Here is a 19644-nt window from a genome sequence, read left to right on the forward strand (position 1 = left end):
CCAGGGACCTGAGTTCAATTCCTGACTTGGGTCACTGTCTGTGTGGAGTTTGCAAGTTCTCCCCGTGTCTGCGAGGGTTTCCTCCGGGTAGTCTGGTTTCCTCCCACATTCCAAAGACATGCGGGTTATGTGCACTGACAATGCTATATTGTCCCTTCGTGCCCCGGGATGCATAGGTTGGAGGGATGAGTGGGGTAAAAATGAGGAGTTATGGGGATAGGACCTAGGTGGGATTGTTATCAGTGGAGATTCGATGGGTTGAATGGCCTCCTTCTGCACTGCTGGGATTCTATGAAAAAGCCAGCCAGACATTATCCAAAAGCAATCTTATTTGATTTTGATTTGATTAATTATTGTCACAATTTTTATTATACAGTGAAAAGTATTGTTTCTATCCGAACAAAGCATACCATTCTTAAGTACATGGGGGAGAAGGAAAGAAGACAGTGCAGAATATAGTGCTACAGTCATAACTAGGATGTAGAGGAAGATCAGCTTAATATAAGGCAGGTCCATTCAAAAGTCTGATGGCAACAGGAAAGAAGCTGTTCTCGAGTCGGTTGGTACGTGATCCCGACGGAAGATGGAAGAGACTATGAACGGGGTGCATGGGTCCTTAATTATGCTGGCTCCTCTGCCAAGGCAGTGGAAAGTGTAGATGGAGTCAACGGATGGGAGGTTGGTTTGCCTGATGGATCATTCACAACCCTTTATAGAAGACACCTCTGGCAGAAAGGGAGGCGTGGAGACAACAATAGACTCCTGTGTGGCACATTTAAGTTATAATTTTCATGCCTGCACTGTAACTTTGTTATGCTCCATCATGCTTTATGGATATGCACTGATTCAGAAAGAACATTTGTTTTTATTCAAGGCATTTACGCGCTCCAATGGTGTGTGTGTGCGCACATTGTAAATTTGCATTCTTCCTGGCCGCTTGTTTCTGGTTCTGAGATGACAGATGGGGAATTTATTTCTCGACATTTGACAACTGCTCAGCAGCTGGGCTTTCAGTGATAATGCCTCGTGAATCATCAACATCAGTCCCACCCAAATCCCCTTCTCACTGCTGCAAGCTTTCGTAGTCAAATAAAAAGACCACTTTTGTTCAGCCTAACATTTTATTCTTCTTAATTTTGAGTCGCTTGCTGCAAAGCATAATTCTCCAATCTTAACTAAAGCAAATTCTAAAGATAACCAGGTATGATTATCCAATTTTCCAGCTCTTGGTCCATAACCTTTGAACATACAGCACTTCAAGAACTTATCCAAGTACTTTTGTTAGGTGTGATCAAGATCCTTTCCTCTAATGAAGTCCCTTATATCTTTACAAAAACCTGGTGGGACTGAGAGCTCACAACTGGAAATCTACAATTTAAAATCTGTGGCACCACGTGAATATTTTTTCTTTATATTTTGTATGCTTTTCATTTCTTTATTCTACAGGTGGCAGCTACTCTCCAATAACTTATCCATGTGTATGGACAAACTGACAACTGGACTGATCATGATGTATACGCACCTGCTATAGACATGACTGGACATTGATGGGAACTTGGAACTGGCAAATATTTTCTCTTCCCTAGTCTGTGGGCTCAATGCCAAGCCCAGTGTCTCCAATTCCACACCAGATGAGATAAGCTAACTTGGCAAGGACTAAGGGTAGAAGCTGAGACTTCTTTCTGGACTCAGTGCCCAAACAAAAACAATACATTCATCAACTGAAGAACACTTTCAATTACTAAGATCTGTATCTATAAGACATGGATAACAAAGGCACTTATATCAGACTCCTATACATTGACTACAGCTCAGCCTTCAACAGCACAGAGGTTACCATTGCAGATGTCAAAGCAGCCTTCTCGAGGGTCAATCCATGGGTTGGCCCGGATGGGGTACCCGGACAAACACTCAAATCCTGCTGGCAGGGGTATTCGCACACGTCTTCAACCTCTCTTTACAACAGTGAGATCCTTATCTGCTTCACGAAAACGACATCATTCCGGTACCAAAGAAAAACCAGGCAGCGTGCCTCAATAGTATCGTCTAGTGGCTCTGACATCCATCATTATGAAGTGCTTTGAAAGGTTAGTCATGCCACAAATCAATTCTGGCCTTCCAGATTGCCTGGATCCACTACAGTTTGTCTACTGCCACAAAAAGTCCACAGCAGACGCCATCTCCCTGGCCCTACACTCAACCCTGGAACACCTAAATAACAAAGACACCTATGTCAGATTCCTATTTATCGACTACAGCTCAGCCTTAAAACACCATTATTCCTACAAAACCCATCTCCAAACTCTGTGGCCTGGGGCTCCCCACTCTGTGACTGGATCCTGAACTTCCTAACTCACAGCCCACAATCAGTAAGGATAGGCAACAACACCTCCTCCATGATCATCCTCAACACCAGTGCCCCACAAGGCTGTATTCTCAGCCCTCTCTACTATACTCCTTGTACACCTATGACTGTGTGGCCAAATTCCTCCCCAATTCAATTTTCAAGTTTGCTAATGACATCACCGCAGTGGGACAGATCTCAAACAATGATGAGAATGTGTACAGGACTGAGATAGAGAATCTGGTGAACTGGTGCGGCGACAATAATCTCTCCTTCAATGTCAACAAAATGAAGGAGATTGTCATCAACTTCAGGAAGCGTAAAGGAGGACATGCCCCTGTCTACATCAATGGGGATGAAGTAGAAAGGGTCGAGAGCTTCAAGTTTTTAAGTGTCTTGATCACCAACAACTCGTCCTGATCCTGCCATGCCAAAACTATAGTTAAGAAAGCCCACCAATGCCTCTATTTTCTCAGAAGACAAAGAAATTTGGTATGTCCACAACAACTCTCGACAACTTTTACAGACACATCATAGAAAGCATTCTTTCTGGCTGTATCACAACTTGATATGGTTCCTGCTCTTTTCAAGACCGCAACCAGCCTCCCATCCATCAACTCTGTCCACACTTCCCGCTGCCTTGGCAAAGCAGCCAGCATAATCAAGGATCCCATGCACTCCGGACATTCTCCCTTCCACCTACTTCCATTGGAAAAAAGGCACAGGAGATCACGTACTAACCGACTCAAGAACAGCTTCTTCCCTGCTGCCATCAGACCTTTGAATGGATCTACGTTAAGTTGATCTTCCTCTACACCCTAGCTATGACTGTAATACTACATTCTGTACCCTCTCCTTTCCTTCTCCTCTATGTACTCTATGGAAAGTATGCTTTGTCTGTATAGCGCACAAGAAAAATACGTTTCACTGTCTGCCGATACATGTGACAATAATAAATCAGTAAGTAGTCTCACAACACCAGGTTCAAGTCCAACAGGTTTACTTGGAATCACGAGCTTTTGAAGTGCTGTTCCTTCAGTAGGTGAGCACCCAGCCCAGTCTAACGCCGGCATCTCCACATCAGCGATAAATCAAATCTTTATGGTTCTATTCCGAAATTTCAAGCAGGGTCTTTCTACTTATTTAGTTGGTCTTGCAGATTGGTTAAAGTAGCATAACATTTCTTAGAAAAAGTTTGAATCATTGAACAAAACTAAATTATTTTCACCTGAGGTAACTGGAGGATTCGGAGCAGTGCCCATGTTCAATTCCTGAACTGGTTGACGAATTCCAACTTGATTAACATCCCGAGAGTAACTGGATTTCAGTGTATCGGCCAGATGGCAGCGAACCACCGAAAGAGCAAGGCTGCTGCAACCTCCAATTCTTGTGTGAAACTAATAGGACGGCGAAGAAAATCACCAGATTATAGCATACAAAATCACCACAGCCATTTTCAAAATCAAATCCATGATATGTTATCAGTAACCTCTCAATAACAACTTACATATTAGTATGTACACATATGCACATTTTATATTTTGTGCACTTGCACATATAACAACATAATCTGATTACGAGATGCACAGTGGCACAGTGGTTAGCACTGCCTCACAGCTCCAGGAACTCGGGTTTGATTCCCGGCTTGGATCACTGTCTGTGTGGAGTTTGCACCTTCTCCCCGTGCCTGCATGGGTTTTCTCCAGGTGCTCCCATTTCTTCTCACGCTCCAAAGATGTGCGGGTTAGGTGGATTGGCCATGCTAAATTGTCCCTTAGTGTCGGAGGACTAGCTTGGGTAAATGCATGGGGTTATGGAGATAGGGATGGGATTGTGGTTGGTGCAGACTCGATAGGCTCAACAGGCCAAAAGGACTCCTCCTGCACTGTATGATTCTATAATACAAATCGTCCTGCTGCAAGGTTTTTTTATTTAAGTATTTCTCACTAGCAAGTACTTCCAATCCTTTCACCTCAAACATATAGTTAACATTTCACTATCAATATTAATATATCATTATACTTCAGCTAACTTTCAAGTACATACAGATTTTGTGACATAGTAGAGTACCAACATGTGAATCCATATAGAGACACAGAAAATGTACAGCAGGGGAAGCAGTCAGTTGGTCCATCATGTTTGTTTTGGCTGCAAAAGTGCTATTCAACTTTCCAGCTCTCAGTCCATAACCTCTGGAGTTACGGCACTCCAAGTGCATATCCAAGCCCTTTTTTCAATGCAATCAACATCTCTGCCTCAACCAGGCAGTGAGTTCCAGACCCCCAGCACCCTTTAGGTGAAAAGTATTTTCTCAACTGTCTTTTAATCCTTCTGCAAACTGCTTTAAATCTATGACTCCTGACTGTTAACCGCTCTGCTAAGGGGAACAGGTACTTCTATCCACTCTATCCGGCCCCCTCACCTCAATTAAATCCATCAGCTTCCTGTGTTCCAAAGAAAGCAATTCCAACTTATCAAATCTTTCCTCTTAGCTAAAGTTTATTCTGCTTCTGGCAACATCTTCAGGTACCTCCTTTGTAGCATCTCTAGTGTGATCACATGCTTCTTGTGATGTGGTGACACCAACACTCTAGCTGTGGGCTTAGGGGTGGCACGGCGACACAGTGGTTAGCACTGCTGCCTCACAGCGCCAGGAACCCAGGATCGATTCCCGGCTTGGATCACTGTGTGTGTGGAGTTTGCATGTTCTCCATGTCTGCATGGGTTTCCCCTGAAAGACATGCTGGTTAGGTATATTAACCCTAACAGGTGCCAGAGTGTGGCAGCTAGGGCAATTCCACAGTAACTTCATTGCAGTGTTAATGTGAGCCTTACTTGTGACTGATAAACTTTAATTAATGTTTTATCCAGTCCCACATAACTTGCTTGCTATTACTCAAATAATAGAGGAAAAGTAACCCATTATGCTTTTTAACCACCTTATCAATCTGTCCTGCAATTTTCAGGATCTGTGGGCATACACCCCCAAGGTCCAGCTGTTCCCCTGCATTTCTCAATAGCCCATCCTTCATTATGTATTCCCTTGCCTTGTTTGCACTTTCCAAATGTATTACTTCTCAGGATTTAATTATTTTTGCCACACAACTGACCAGTCCACCAATACCTTGTTGCTGTTAATAGCTTTCTTACTCAATATCAACCACAATTTTTATATCATTTGCAAACTTCTTACTCAAACACACACTATTAAGAAACTGATGTAAGATGTGCTGCTTAGGGGTGGAGGCTGTTGGAAGCCAAGCAGTTTCGACAAGGGAGCTAAGGATAAAATGACATTTTCAGAATAATTTCTTACCAATGTTGGACGTGCAACATCCGACATGGGATCAAGGGCAGAACTCAATTGGGCCATTGGTTGCTGTACACCACGACTCGAAAGAGAAAACTTGTCCATCTGGTGAAAAGCATAGATTATTGTTTCTGATAGCTATGAACTTGGAATAAATGTGCTTTAAGCGAATTCAGCGAATCTAATTTCCCAAAATTTGTTCATAAATTAATTCTTGAAATAAGTTTGATGAAATTAGATTCAATATGAAAAACTTACTTAAGGCTGATTAGTAATGTTAGATGATGTTTTAATTAAATGAGGTAGTTTTTACTAGCTTAGTCTGATAAGTACCGAAAAGCTACCTTATTGTGAAAAGAGTGGAGTATTAAAAAAAACAGAAAAGTCAGCTTAAAACAGCCACCTGTCGGTCTACCTAACTATGCAATTAGCTGTGATTAGCTGATCTCCACAAGACGCTGCAGTACTGTAATAAAACCTGAAAGTAATGAGTGAGCAAAATAGACATGTCTTTTTGAAACATACCTCCAATTCATTAACTTGGCAGAACTCCTTGATCGTATTCAGGAGGGGAGCCAACACAGCAGATTTAGCATCAGAAACACCATCAATTCTTTTCATATTGTCAGAAGTAGTTGGCCTGTGAGAAGAAGAGGAAATAACCCAGATAGATATTTGTATTTTAACACACAGCTTATGGCAAATCTTATCAACAGGGCAGATATGATAGCAACAGTTCTAAGACATCCAGCCAAAGGTTAGAGCATTAAGTCTGGTGCAGTCATTCCAACATTTCTGAGTAGGACCTCAGTTAGATTTAATTCAGTTAGATCCCTGCAGAACCAGGATCCAGCTTAAATTGCTCGTCACATAAGCCACAAAGGCCTGTGTCAAACATGGCGCTAACTACATTAAAATTTGCCAACTGGTATAAACCAATTTATAAATCAAATTGACAAGTATAGGACAGTAGGACTTCAGTGTACCCTGAAACATATCCCACATACTTTGGCATGAACCCGATTTTTCCCCTCTTGCGTGATCTTACCAGCCGCTGCATCCATCAACTGGCAGGACGAGAAGTTGGATCAACCCAAGGGCTGCAAGGCTAATGGGTGCACTTGGAGCACATCGTATTATTAGATCCATTTGCTAGCCACTCACAATCTCCCCCATCCCATCTCGATTATGCAGTCCATTCACAATCCTCAAGGAAATGTACATCCTGCTCTCTGAGGTGCACTTCAAATAATGGTAGCAATTAAAGCCAAGTGTTGACAAAAAAAAAGTTACAGATGTCAAGTGTAAATGGAGAACTAGCAAAACTAGCCAACACATGAAGTAAAATGCAAGAGAAATATGAAAAGCAGACTGCTTGGGACCCAGGAAACACCATACGGTCATCTTCTTGTAAGGACAAGGCTCCCCAGGCCTGTGATTCAGAGTGGAACCGGTCTAATGTATTAATGATACTTCTGCCTGGCAACAGCCCAGGCTCTTCCCAGCTCCAAAAAACTGAGTGCTGCAAAATGTGGCAGGCATTACATTGGACACGTTGTTAAAGTATATTTATTAATCACAAGTAGGCTTACATTCACACAGCAATGAGAAACCCCTTTGTCGCCACATTCCAGCACCTGTTTGCATACACTGAGGGAGAATTTAGCATGGCCAATGCACCTAACCAGCACACCTTTGGACTGAGAGGGGAAACCAGAGCACCCAGAGGAAACCCACACAGACACAGTGGAGAATGTGCAAACTCCGCACAGACAGTGGCCCAAGCCCGGAATCGAACCCAAGTCCCTGGTGCTGTGAGGCATAATTTTGAAAGATTTAAAACTGGTTTTCGCTATCCAGATGCGACACAACAGGAGACTGAATCAGGATGACCCTCATCCAGACTCAAAACATTGGCTCTATTCTCTCTCCACGGATGCTGCCAGACTTGCTGAGATTTTCCAGCATCCTCTGTTTTTGTTTCAGATTCCAGCATCCGGTGTATTTTGCCTTTACAACAGGGGATTGACGATTCTACTGAATTATTCAATTACTTGGATTGACAGAACTGTTCTAATCCTATGACACTGTTTTACCTCATGTCAGAATTTTCAATGTGCTGTCATGGTTTTTCTTCCTTTTTACTTGGCAGGCCCATTATGCTGTGATTAAGCTTTCAAATCCCACAGATCTCAAGACACCTTAACAGGGGATTTTAAATGGGACTGCAATTATAAATTACCAACTCAAAAACAAACAAGCCCATAAGCATCTGTCACATTTCAGACAGATAAAGTTTCAAATATGTATCACTTGTGTTTAAAAGTCAATGGACTGAAAAGAAAAGGTATTATTAGCCGATTGATGAGTTGCACTCAGTTCTCCAGGCTAGATTCAGTACATTTTGTTTACCTTATCTTGGCAAACTCCAGCAGAATCTTATTTGTAGCCAAAATAGCTGGAGGGACATCCTTCTCAATGGCAATTTTCTGCCTTGCTGTCAACATTTTGCTATATAACTTCCCCTGTTGACAAAATAAGAACACAACATACAGGACACATATAAAATCTGAATGCTTAATACCTTTTTTAAAAACTCTTCATGAGATAGTTAATATCATATTCACAAAGGGCTTATGAAAAGCCAGACAAATTACAATGAAAACCCTGAATAAAAATGTTGGGGGTGGACACTGGAATTAACAACGATCTGCAAGGAATAAAACAAAATGAACCAAAAACAATGGACAAAAGAAGATACCAGGATGGGTGACCAAAACATTATATCAAGTAGCAAGCCACGAAGAGTGGTCAAAGGAGGCGCAGACATTGGGTGGGGTTTTCCGGACAAGCTCACCCCAAAAATAGAGCTTTGCAAGGTCACCCACCCACCCACCCCTCTCCCCGCTACAATTCCCATGACAGGCAGGACAGGAAAACTCCTCCCCCCATAGGGGATTTAAGGACTAAGGCAGCTAAAGACATTATTACGAGTAATCCGCCACAGGAGGAGAGGCAGAGGAATGTACAGTTCAGGGTGAAGGAAGGTTAGAGGATAAAGGATAAGCGAGGAACAGAGGGGTCAAACATAAAGGTAGAAATTTTACATGCGAGGCAGTGCGAAACCAGGAACCTATGTCAGTCAACGTGAGGATGGGATGATGTGCAAGTGGGACCTGATGCAGTAAAGGATAAAGACAGCAATGTTTTGGATGAGTGTACAGACGATGATGGATGAGTGGCCAGCTCTGATACAAGTGTAAGAATAACTAAGCCACACTGCCCAAAGTGAAAATGTATTTCTGCCACAATATTATTTATTTCTACACCTGACATATTATACATTAATGAAGTATGCAAAGCTAGGCTATTTTTAAAGACATTTGTTTGCATCATGACACTGCTGAGGAGAGGGAAGGTCCCGACAAACAAACTTAGGATCTTATACAAATTCTTATCATTTGTCTAAAAAAAACCTGACACTTCAATTAGTGAAGTGATGCTGCAGTAATATGTTATTGTCGCAAGTCCAGCATGTCAACTTTCGTAAACTAAAATGATACACTGTACAAGTGAAAATATACACGGCAAAGTACCCCAGTACAATGGATCAGCACAGCTTTGCACCATATTATCTACAAGAATCTCAGACCTTTATTAAAATTTCTACAAAATTATGAGGTCCGTAGATAGGGTGGATAGTCAGAGGCTTTCTCCCAAGGTGGAAGGGTCAACTACAAGAGGGCCCAGGTTTAAGTTGAGAAGGAGTAAGTGTAGGGGAGGCGTGCGGGGGAAGTTTTTCACACAGGAGTGAAACGGTGGGTGCCCGGAATGCACTGCCAATGGGAGTGGTGGAAGCAGGCACTTTAGCAACGTTCAAGGTGTATCTTGATGGGCAAAGGGATGGGAGATGAACAGAAAGATAGAAACTGTATTGCGTAATAAGTCTTGGGTCTAAATAAGGATTATGAATTGGCACAGGGTTGGTGGGCCAAAAGGGGTTGTTTCTGTGCTGCATTGTTCTTTGTTAAAATGTAGGATTTTAAATTTTTAACTTTTATATGAACATCCACAGAGTATCAATATAAATGGTATATCACATATGTCCAAGGGTTTGGGATTCACTTCAGCCTGGCCAGTTTATATCTGAAAGTTTTCTTCAATGTAAAATCATTGATATTCTTTGCCGATTCCAAAATTGCATTATAGTTAAAATCGACGTGACAGCTGTAAACATAGAAAACACACGTACGGGTTACTGCCCACAGGTGTTTTGCAGATGTTTAGTGATGCAGCTCTTCCCAGGAATGCTCTCCAATGATGCTGGGAGAAAACCGTGTTCAGATTCCAAGTAGGAATTTTGTTTCTTTTTGTGCTGAGGGTTGTTTTCAAGACCTATTCCAAAATCTGAAAGTTCATGAATATGTTCCAAATTTAAAGAATCTCCACAGTTGCAGGTGGCAGCCATTCAGTCCATCAAGTCTGCACCAACCACAATCCCACCCAGGCCCTATCCCCATAACCCAATGCATTTACCCTAGTTAGCCCCCCGACACTAAAGGGCAATTTAGCATGACCAATCCACCTAACCCGCATATCTTTGGACTGTGGGAGGAAACCGGAGCACCCGGAGGAAAACCACGCTAATACGGGAGAACGTGCAAACTCTACAAAGACAGTAACCGAAGCCGAGATTTGAACCCAGGACCCTGGCGCTGAGAGTCAGCAGTGCCAACCACTGTATCAACACGCAGCCCTTATAAAGTGGAAATATTTGTTGTATGCACATGAATGAAAACCTGATTGCCAAAATCGCCACACCAGCTGATAGAAATATAAAGGGATAAATGAATTAAATTGCTTGGCAAAATCATGATTAATTTTGCGGTTTTTCACTGCACTAGCTGGGCAGCAATTACCAGCAAGGGAGTTGGGGAAAAGTCCTCTGAACACACGCCAATGGCTCACTAAAAGGACATAGTCTGCACTGCAGCACTCCTGAGGAACAGACCATAAAATTCAGTCTCGATTATTCATTTAAATTTGGAGTTGGAATTAACATTGCTGAGTCAGATGAGTGAGTGTGACCACGGAGCCAAGCAGGCGGACAATATTAACTACTACTGCATAAGCTGAGAATTTAGACTCTTTTCCAATTGGTTTAATAGTACGTCTGGTAATACCTCTACTGAGGCATAGAAGAACCTCCTGGAAATATCCTCATTACTTCAGATGGTTAACTCCTAAGTTGTTATTGATCCAGAGATCATTTCAATATTTAAGAATAGTTTAGAAGGGTGGTTAAAGGAAAGGAGCATAAAAGGGGTAAATGGACAAGACAGGCATGGGTAATTAAGGCTAAGGGGATAAATACCAACACAGATTGGATGTGCTTTCCATGGTATCCTATATAGAAAGCACTCAGAGATAAATGTACACTTGTTGGAACCTCAAGGCAGAATCTCAATAAGACAAGAATGCAAGAGATTTCTCAACTCTGCATCCCTAGAACAAAAGCACCTGGTAAAATACTACTTCGAGTCATTGCTGAATTTCAAATATGCTTCTTCAAAATTTAGAAAGCTATTCTCCCTGACTTGGGTACCTCGGTTACATTTTGCCCAAATGGAGAATGCCGGAGCCTGCCTTTTATGCAGCCTCAACATCAATGCATTGACATGTCAGACTATGTTGGTGGACATCTATCATGTTAAGTGAAAAAGACTGTTGGGACTATTTGAGCGCACCAATTCTTCAAAATATATTTGATCTATGAACATACAAATTAGGAGTAGGCCACTCAAACCTGCTCCACGATTCAATGGCTGATTTGATTGTAACCCCAATTCTATATTCCCATCTACTCCCAATAACTTTTCACCCTCTTCCTCATCAAGAGTCTATCTAGTTCTGCCTTAAAAATATATAAAGGCTCTGTTTCTATTGCCTTTTGAGGAAGAAAGTTCCAAAGACTCACAACCCTTAGAGAAAAAAATTCTGCTCATCCTCATCTTAAACGGTGACCACTTATTTTTAAACAGTGACCCCCAATTCTAGGTTCTCCCACAAGAGAAAATAAATATCCTTTCCACATCCATCTTGTGATAGAGCCATCAGGATCTTGCATGTTTCAATCAAGTTGCCTCTTACTCTTCCAAACTCCAGCAGATACAAGCCTAGCCTGTCCAAACTTTCCTCACAAGACAGCCCTCCCACTCCAGGTACTAGTCTAGTAAAACTTCTACTAGCTTAATTTTCTGTTCTATATTCTGAGTCAATAAATCGCTGACTCCAGGCTAGGATATGGTTCCTTAAATCTAGCACTTTATCCAACTGGCCATGTTTGACCCTTCAAACATTGAATATTGGTAGAACACCAAAGCCCAGCCCAGCCCAGCTCAGCTCAATTTGACTTCCATGTGATACATGCATTTCTGACTTCCATTTATCACAAAAACACTAAAAACAACTTTAGTAGCAGGTTTTGGTACGGTCCTTCCACTGTGTACAGTTCTGGTCACCCTATTGTAGAAAGGATATTATTAAATTAGAAAGAATGCAGAAGAGATTTCCTAGGATGCTACCAGGACTTGATAGTTTGAGTTATAAGCAGTGGCTGGATAGGCTGGGACCTTTTTTCTCTTGAGCATAGAAGGCTGAGCAGTCTATAAAATAGTGAGGGGCATAGATCAGCTAGATAGTCAATATCTTTTCCTAAAGGTAAGGGAGTCTAAAACTAGATGGCATAGGTTTAAGGTGAGAGGGGACTGATACAAAAGAGTCCAGAGGGGCAACTTTTTCATACACAGATCGGTGAGTGTCTGGAACAAACTGCCAGAGGTAATAGTAGAGGCAGGTATAATTTTGTTTTTTAAAAAGCATTTAGATAATTACATGGGTACAATGGGTATAGAGGGATACAGGCCAAATGCGGGCAATTGGGGCTAGCTTAGGGGTTTAAAAAAAAAGGGGGCACGGACAAGTTGGACCAAAGGGCCTGTTTCCATGCTGTAAACAGTTATGACTCTATGTTTGTGCTTGGCCTCTACCTATGCTTGTCAGACACTGGAAATAGCTAGCACCTCCAGGGATGCTTCTTCACCAGTTTGAGCATTTCAACCCATCGTGTCCACTCCAGCTCTCTGCAAACAATCAGTTCAGTCCCATTCTCACGCTCTAGTCCCTTAGCCTTGAAAGCTCATTTCCCGTAAGTGCCTATCCAATTCATTTTGAAAGCTTTTGGTGTCCCCACTTCCTTTGATTTGATTTATTATTGTCACATGTATTAGTATACAGTGAAAAGCATTGTTTCTTGCAAGTGATAAAGGCAGAGCATGCCATTCATAGGGAAGGAAACAAGAGCGTGCAGAATGTAGTGTTACACTCATATCTAGGGTGTAGAGAAAGATCAACTTAATGCAAGCTGAGTCCATTCAAAAGTCTAATGGCAGTAGAGAAGGAACTGTTTTTGAGTCCATTGGTATGTGATTTCAGACTTTTGTATCTTTTTCCCACCGGAAGAAGGTAGGAGGGAATGTCCGGGGTGCATGGGGTCCTTAATTGTGCTGGCTGCTTTTCCGAGGCAGCGGGAAGTATAGACAGTGTCAATGGGTGGGAGGCTGGTTTGAGTAATGGAATGGGCTTCATTCACGACCCTTTGTAGTTTCCACCACTCTCCTCAGTAGTGAGTTCTAGATCATTACTATGCACAGTGTAAGTTGCATTCAAGCTTTTCACTGAGTTGTCAAGGAAGAACCAAGTGAGGTTTAGATGTTTCCCACCCCTCGTTTCCACCCCCCTCCAAAGTAAACAGACAAGTACAAAGACAAATTATTCCAGTCCTCTGGTAGTCTGAACATCAATTAATGCCATCATGATAATCTATTTCAACCTCAGTAACATTGCCCAAATTTGTTCTTACCCATCTGTGCTAAAACCTCATGCATGCTTTCATTACCTCTAGAAATTATCATTCCAACAAACTTATGGCTGCTCATCACATTTTAACCTCTGTAAACTTGAGGTCATCCAAAACTCAGCTGCCCATATCCCAACTGCGAGGCACCCCTTTAAAGGACAGTAAGCCAGCACTCTTGTAAAGGATATATTGCGCAATATCAGAGGATTATGAAAAATATTATTTGGTGTACTCTGCAGTTATTCTATTGATAGCATGAAAGTAAACAGATGAAAAAATGTCTTGGGGGTTTTCCCCTTATGCCTACAGAAATATCATTACTAGAAAGCACACAGTGGTTTTGAGATGATAAGCAAAAATTAACAATCTGCTAAATTACTCACCTGCATCTCCAATTCCCTGGGCGATATGACTTGTTCGGCGGGAACAAGCTTTACTGGGGAGCCAGGTAAAGGTGGAACAAAAAAGTGGCTGAGGAAAAAAAACATAGCGATGTTACGATTTTGTATTCAAAAAAGGATTTACAAAGCACCTCTCAAATCCACAGGATAGCTCAAAGCACTTTACAGTCAATGAAGTTCCTTCATTGAACAGTGGCAAATGGAATTTAACCATGTAAAGTGTGAGGTGATTTTGGGAGAACTAACAAGGCAAGGGAATACACAACGAACGACAGGACAATAGGAAATGTAGATTCCCTCACACAGTACTTGAGAGAGCACACAAGCCTTATGTGCTGCAATGCTCTCCCATAACACTATCAAGAACATGAGGGTTTAAAAGCACATGCAACAAATATGCTGATGTATCAATGCAAGTTATACTGGCAAGATAAATTTGTATTCACAAACAAAAGAGCAGCACCACAATATTTTTAAAAAAATTGTATTCTTGCTTTTTTTTTTACACTGGAAGTGTAACTCTCATATACACGCTTAAATAATGATAAACCTTCAAAACCAGTGCGCTGTAAGTTAATGCCTGCCACACAGGAGACGTCGTCATGACTTAAGTAACTGCTGATCTGCTTTCGTAGCATAGGATTCTCTTTATGGTTTAAACCTTACAGAAGAGTAGCCCTCGTTGAGCTGGGTCATCACTCTGCAGCATGTTTATAAATCTCACTGTTGTGTACCAACACTTTACGATGCAGTGATTTTCCCATTCATAGCCATCAAATGCTACAGATCCTTCAGCATGTCCACATTATTTTTGGGATTTATTATTCCAAATCCAACTGGAACAGGAGTGTCCTTTAATAAGCTACAAACAAAACTGCCAACAGCCTAACACACAAAGGGCATTCCAACATCTTCATGTGAAAGATTTGTACAGATACGCAAGACCAGATGATACTGCAGTTACATTAGCTTACGGCCAAAATATGAATTAATCAAGTCTGAAATAAGTGGTTTTCCAACATGTCAGTCTATTGAACACAAATTTAAAATTTCTCACTACTGACTCCACTCCCCAAAAGGAGACAACTTGTTTCTTTCGTTAGGAATTCAACTCTTATGGTGTAATGCCTGAACTTTTCCAAAGCTACCAGCTCTGCAATTTGCCAGTTTGTGAATCATGGTAATGGCAAATGGAGTCTTGTCACACATTCCAGGTTATGATTGAATCTTTCCATTCGCAATAAAGTCAGCTGCTCATCTCAAGCCTGCTGGCTAAAATAACAAGGGTCAGACATCCCGCCAATTATAAATGGGTAGAACACCGAGCCTCGTAACTCAACATTACATACTCATTTGAAAAACTAACTAAAAGGTACCTTTTAACTGCAACTGTAGAAATCAGCTTTTCATTCTCTTTTGCCTTCTCGAGTCCAAATCGGTCATGCAGTGATTTTTTCTAAAAATGTAAAAATTGCACAATTGGTCCAGTGGAAAAAAAAGTGGCAAATTAAGGTGGTCAACAATAATGCACACTTTTCAAATTGACCATCCCGTGTCATTGTCCAGAATACAAACTGATGAAGTTTTGAAGTTTATTTATTAGTGTCACAAATAGGCTTATATTAACACAGTAATGAAGTTACTGTGAAATTTCCCCATCGCCATACTCTGGCACCTCTACACGGAAGGAGAATTTAGCATGGCCAATGCACCTAACCAGGAGTGTGGGAGGAAACTGGAGCTCCCAGAGGAAATGCACGCAGACACAGGGAGAACAGGAAGACTCCGCACAGATAGTGACCCAAGCGGGGAATCAAACCGTGCTGTGAGGCAGTAGTGCTAACCACTGTGCCACTGTACAATAAGGAGGGATGGGGAGAGCCAAGCTGAGCAATGAAATGATGAAAATGTTATTTAAATTGGGCTGACTGAGAGATGAACACAGCAGAAATTGAATGAATCTTAACTATGTCAAGAAAACAATAGCCCCCCCCCGCCCTCCCCTAACACCCAATTCAACATTCAGCAACACGTTGATTTTTTAATGCCACCAAATCTGCGTTCAGCTATTCAACTCTGCTCCACAGTCTAGGAGAAAATTCCTGATTTAATTTTGTCTTTATGGGATAAGGAACTCATACACAAAGCATGAAGCTGACTAGCGACAAGTGAAGCAGAAGTGAGAGCAGGTCTCTGATTGAATTGATGAGTGGTGATATAAAAACAATATTCATCATTTTTGATGCCCTGGGCCTTATAACAATTTTAAGCATTCCAGCACAGTGGGTAACACTGCTGCCTCATCGCACTAGGGACACAGGTTGGATTCCAGCTTTGGGTGACTGTTTGCATAGGGTTTGCACGTTTTCCCCCTGTCTGCATGGGTTTCCTCCGGGTTCTCCAGTTTCCTCCCACAGTGCAAAGATATGGATTAGTCATGGTAAAGCACAGGGATAAGGCGGAAGGGCGGGCCTGAGTGGGATGCTCTTTTGGAGAGATAGCGCAGGTGCAATGGGCGGATGGCTTCTTTCTGCGCTGTAGGGATTCTACAATTGGTTTTGACAATTTGCACTGATCAATGTTAGTAACGAACTGTTTCAATGCATTGCTTCTAGTAATGCGCAGCGCTATTTTACCCACTTTTATTTACTTAAGAAATCTAGCCCACACCCCCACATCAACATTTTTGGTCAGTGGATTTCCCATAATAATAATTGAGTATCCTAGTGCATACTATGTTCTAAAAGAAAAACCATTTTCATATTGTTAAAAGAACTTTTTTTCTATATCATGAGTCATATCTCCCAAGGAATATTCACTCGTTCTGTGGAGTGTGCAGGTGACTTATTTAAGTATGCAGCCTGTTGGTAAGTTATTTTTGTATTGCTGTGCGCACATGGTAACTTCTGAGTAATCTTGTAGGGACAGAGAATACTGCTCCTGGAATATGCATCACTGTCTTAGCGATGTAAGTTCTTTATAACCTGAACGCTAGTTTGGTTTTTCAGCACTATTTACTTTTGAATAAACTTAGCAGTTAAAATTTAAAGTTTATTTATTAGTGTCACAAGTAGGATTACACTAACACTGCAATGAAGTTACTGCGAAAATCCCCTAGTCGCTATGCTCCAGCACCTGTTTGGGTACACAGAGAATTTTGCTTTGGCCAGTGCACCTAACCAGCACGTCTTTCAGGCTGTGAGGGGAAACTGAAGTTAAAAAAATTTATAGAGGAATTTCTGCTACAAGATCCTTTTAAGGCCAACAGTTATAAAGATAATCTTTAAAGGTTTTTTTTTGTCTGCTCTGCAGTACCTATAAGAGCAGAAATATTTCTCATCCACGTTTTCCTTGCTTAAAGCACAAACGGATTTGTTGCACAAACAGGATTAACCCACAATTACTGCGTCGCAAGTGTCAATGAATCACAATGCAGAACTGCTGATGCAAATCTGCCCTTCACTGTCTTAACAAAGATTATTAAAAAGGTAAGTAATGAGGTGGCATTGAAGGTCAAAGCACCATCTGGGTGAGGATTCAAACCAAACTAGATTAAGTCTCTTTAACCCCGAAATTAAATTCCTTTGGCACGTCAACATCATTGTTAGTACGACTAGTATAAGCACAGCATAAATAACACATATTTGTAATTCATTTTCATTTTGAGTCAAAAGAGAAATTAGCATGGCAAATGTGAACAATTGAAGTCACACTGGCAGTGATCGACCACAAAATAGTCCACACAATTTAACCTAGTCAATACAACTTCATGATTCCATTAAATTCTAACTGTGATAGGTTGCTTATGTTGCCTAGTTCAAATTACTGAAAAGGTCTAATTCTTTTAAAATATTCCAGGTCTTTAAAAAAAACTGTTGTGTTGCATCTGGTTCACTCTACACCTGGAGTGCTCGAGGTTAATAATTAAATGTTTTAATCTCCACCATGGATACCATTCACTTTGATGAACGCTACTGTAGGAAAATGGGACTTCCTGGCTTAAATTGAATCACAAAATGGTTTGGTTGCTTCATGGAAGTAGAAGGCTTATACCTTCCACCAAAATGAACTGACCTCGTTTACTTTATATTTTGTATGATTGGGTAATATCCCCCAAGCAAGATTCATTCGCAGGTGATTTACTACATATGTAGCCCGTAAATTATTTTTGCATTGCCGTATGCACAGAGTAACCTCTGCGCAATCTACTGGGGACAGAGGATACTGCTCCCGGAACACGCATCACTATCTTTGCAATGTAAGTATATTTTTAAAATTGTACACAAGTTTGGCTTCTAATCACTATTTACTTATGAATAAAGTTAGCCGTTAAAGTTTATTTATTAGTGTCACAAGTAGGCTTACATTAACACTGCAATGGAGTTACTGTGAAAATTCCTTAGTCGCCACACTCTGGCGCTTGCTCGGGGACACAGAGGGAGAATTTAGCATTATCAATGCACCTAACCAGTACGTCTTTCAGATTATTGGAGGAAACCGGAGCACCCGGAGGAAGCCCACGCAGACATGGAGAGAACGTGCAGCCTCTGCACAGACTATGACTCAAGTTGGGAATCAAACCCGGGTTCCTGGTGCTATGAGACAGCAGTGATAACCATTGTGCCATTATGCCACTCCTGTTTGTATACCTCGGACATCTGGTAATTGTTAACATTTCAGGTGTGCAGGTTTCTGCAGACAAAGTTATAAAAAAAGGAAATAAATTGCTGATTCTAAGAGATGAGATCAGTTCTCAAAAGGCACGTTGGTAGATAATCTGAAATAAAATAAGAAAATATTTACCTGAACGGAAAACATCTTTGCAAAGTTTGAAACTGGATGTAATTCTTTGTTGGAATATATTTGCAATGTGTTCAATAAATAACGGAAAACCTGGGTTTACTGTCAATTATCCTCAATAGCGCTGATGAAGTGATCATTTGTTTGTAATTTCGTAAGTAGCTAATAGCTATTGAAATGTAACCTCTACAGGACTAGAAAAAAGCAGAATTAATCTACAGAATGTAAAGATTTGAACCAGCAGGCAGTACGGGGCACAGTGGTTAGCACTGCTGCTTCACAGGGCCAGGGATCCAGGTTTGATTCCCAATTTGAGTCACTATCTGCGCACAGTCTGCATGTTCTCCTTGTGTCTGCGTGATTCCTTCAGGTTTCCTCCCACTGTCTGAAAGACGCACTGGTCAGGCGCATTGGCCGTGCTAAATTCTCCCTCAGTATACCTGAACAGGCGCCAGAGTGTGACGACTTGGGGATTTTCACAGTAACTTCATTGCAGTGTTAATGTAAGCCTACTTGGGACACTAATAAATAAACTAATAAACTTAAACAGATGCAATAACATAAAATGTAAAAATCCCACTGACAAGACTTCAAATAATAACTGTAAACATTCTCAGGTAATGCAAATTCCTAAGACAACTTCAGGTGACTACCTCCCTAGAAGCAAATTCAATGGAAAGTAAATAACAGAGACCTGAAGCTCCAACTGGCTGGCCAACGGGGAGGACTGTTGAGAGGATTTCGAAGGTGAGATTGGAGACTGAACCTGACTGTGAAGAAATAAAGTACATGTAAAACCAAAGATATCTGTGCAATTTAAGAATGAAGTAGGTACTCAAGAAGGTACTGCTAAATGCAATAAGCACACAAT

At 41.3% G+C, this 19644-nt stretch overlaps 1 protein-coding gene across 6 annotated transcripts in view; it reads right to left on the minus strand.

Annotated features, from left to right (window-relative positions):
- wrn (WRN RecQ like helicase) overlaps positions 1 to 19644 on the minus strand; it is a 101363-nt gene that overhangs the window by 20104 nt on the left and 61615 nt on the right. For all 6 annotated transcript variants that reach the window (XM_080195140.1, XM_080195148.1, XM_080195110.1 and 3 more), the window contains 7 exons: positions 19468 to 19543; positions 15350 to 15429; positions 13956 to 14043; positions 8067 to 8179; positions 6180 to 6294; positions 5661 to 5759; positions 3573 to 3741 (listed from right to left, as the gene is read on the minus strand). In XM_080195140.1, coding sequence (XP_080051266.1) covers positions 3573 to 3741; positions 5661 to 5759; positions 6180 to 6294; positions 8067 to 8179; positions 13956 to 14043; positions 15350 to 15429; positions 19468 to 19543 — 740 coding nt within the window. The remainder of the gene's footprint in view (positions 1 to 3572; positions 3742 to 5660; positions 5760 to 6179; positions 6295 to 8066; positions 8180 to 13955; positions 14044 to 15349; positions 15430 to 19467; positions 19544 to 19644) is intronic.

This window comes from Carcharhinus amblyrhynchos, chromosome 1, assembly GCF_965287045.1.
Source record: "Carcharhinus amblyrhynchos chromosome 1, sCarAmb.v2.hapA, whole genome shotgun sequence".
NCBI classification, from domain to species: Eukaryota; Metazoa; Chordata; class Chondrichthyes; order Carcharhiniformes; family Carcharhinidae; genus Carcharhinus; species Carcharhinus amblyrhynchos.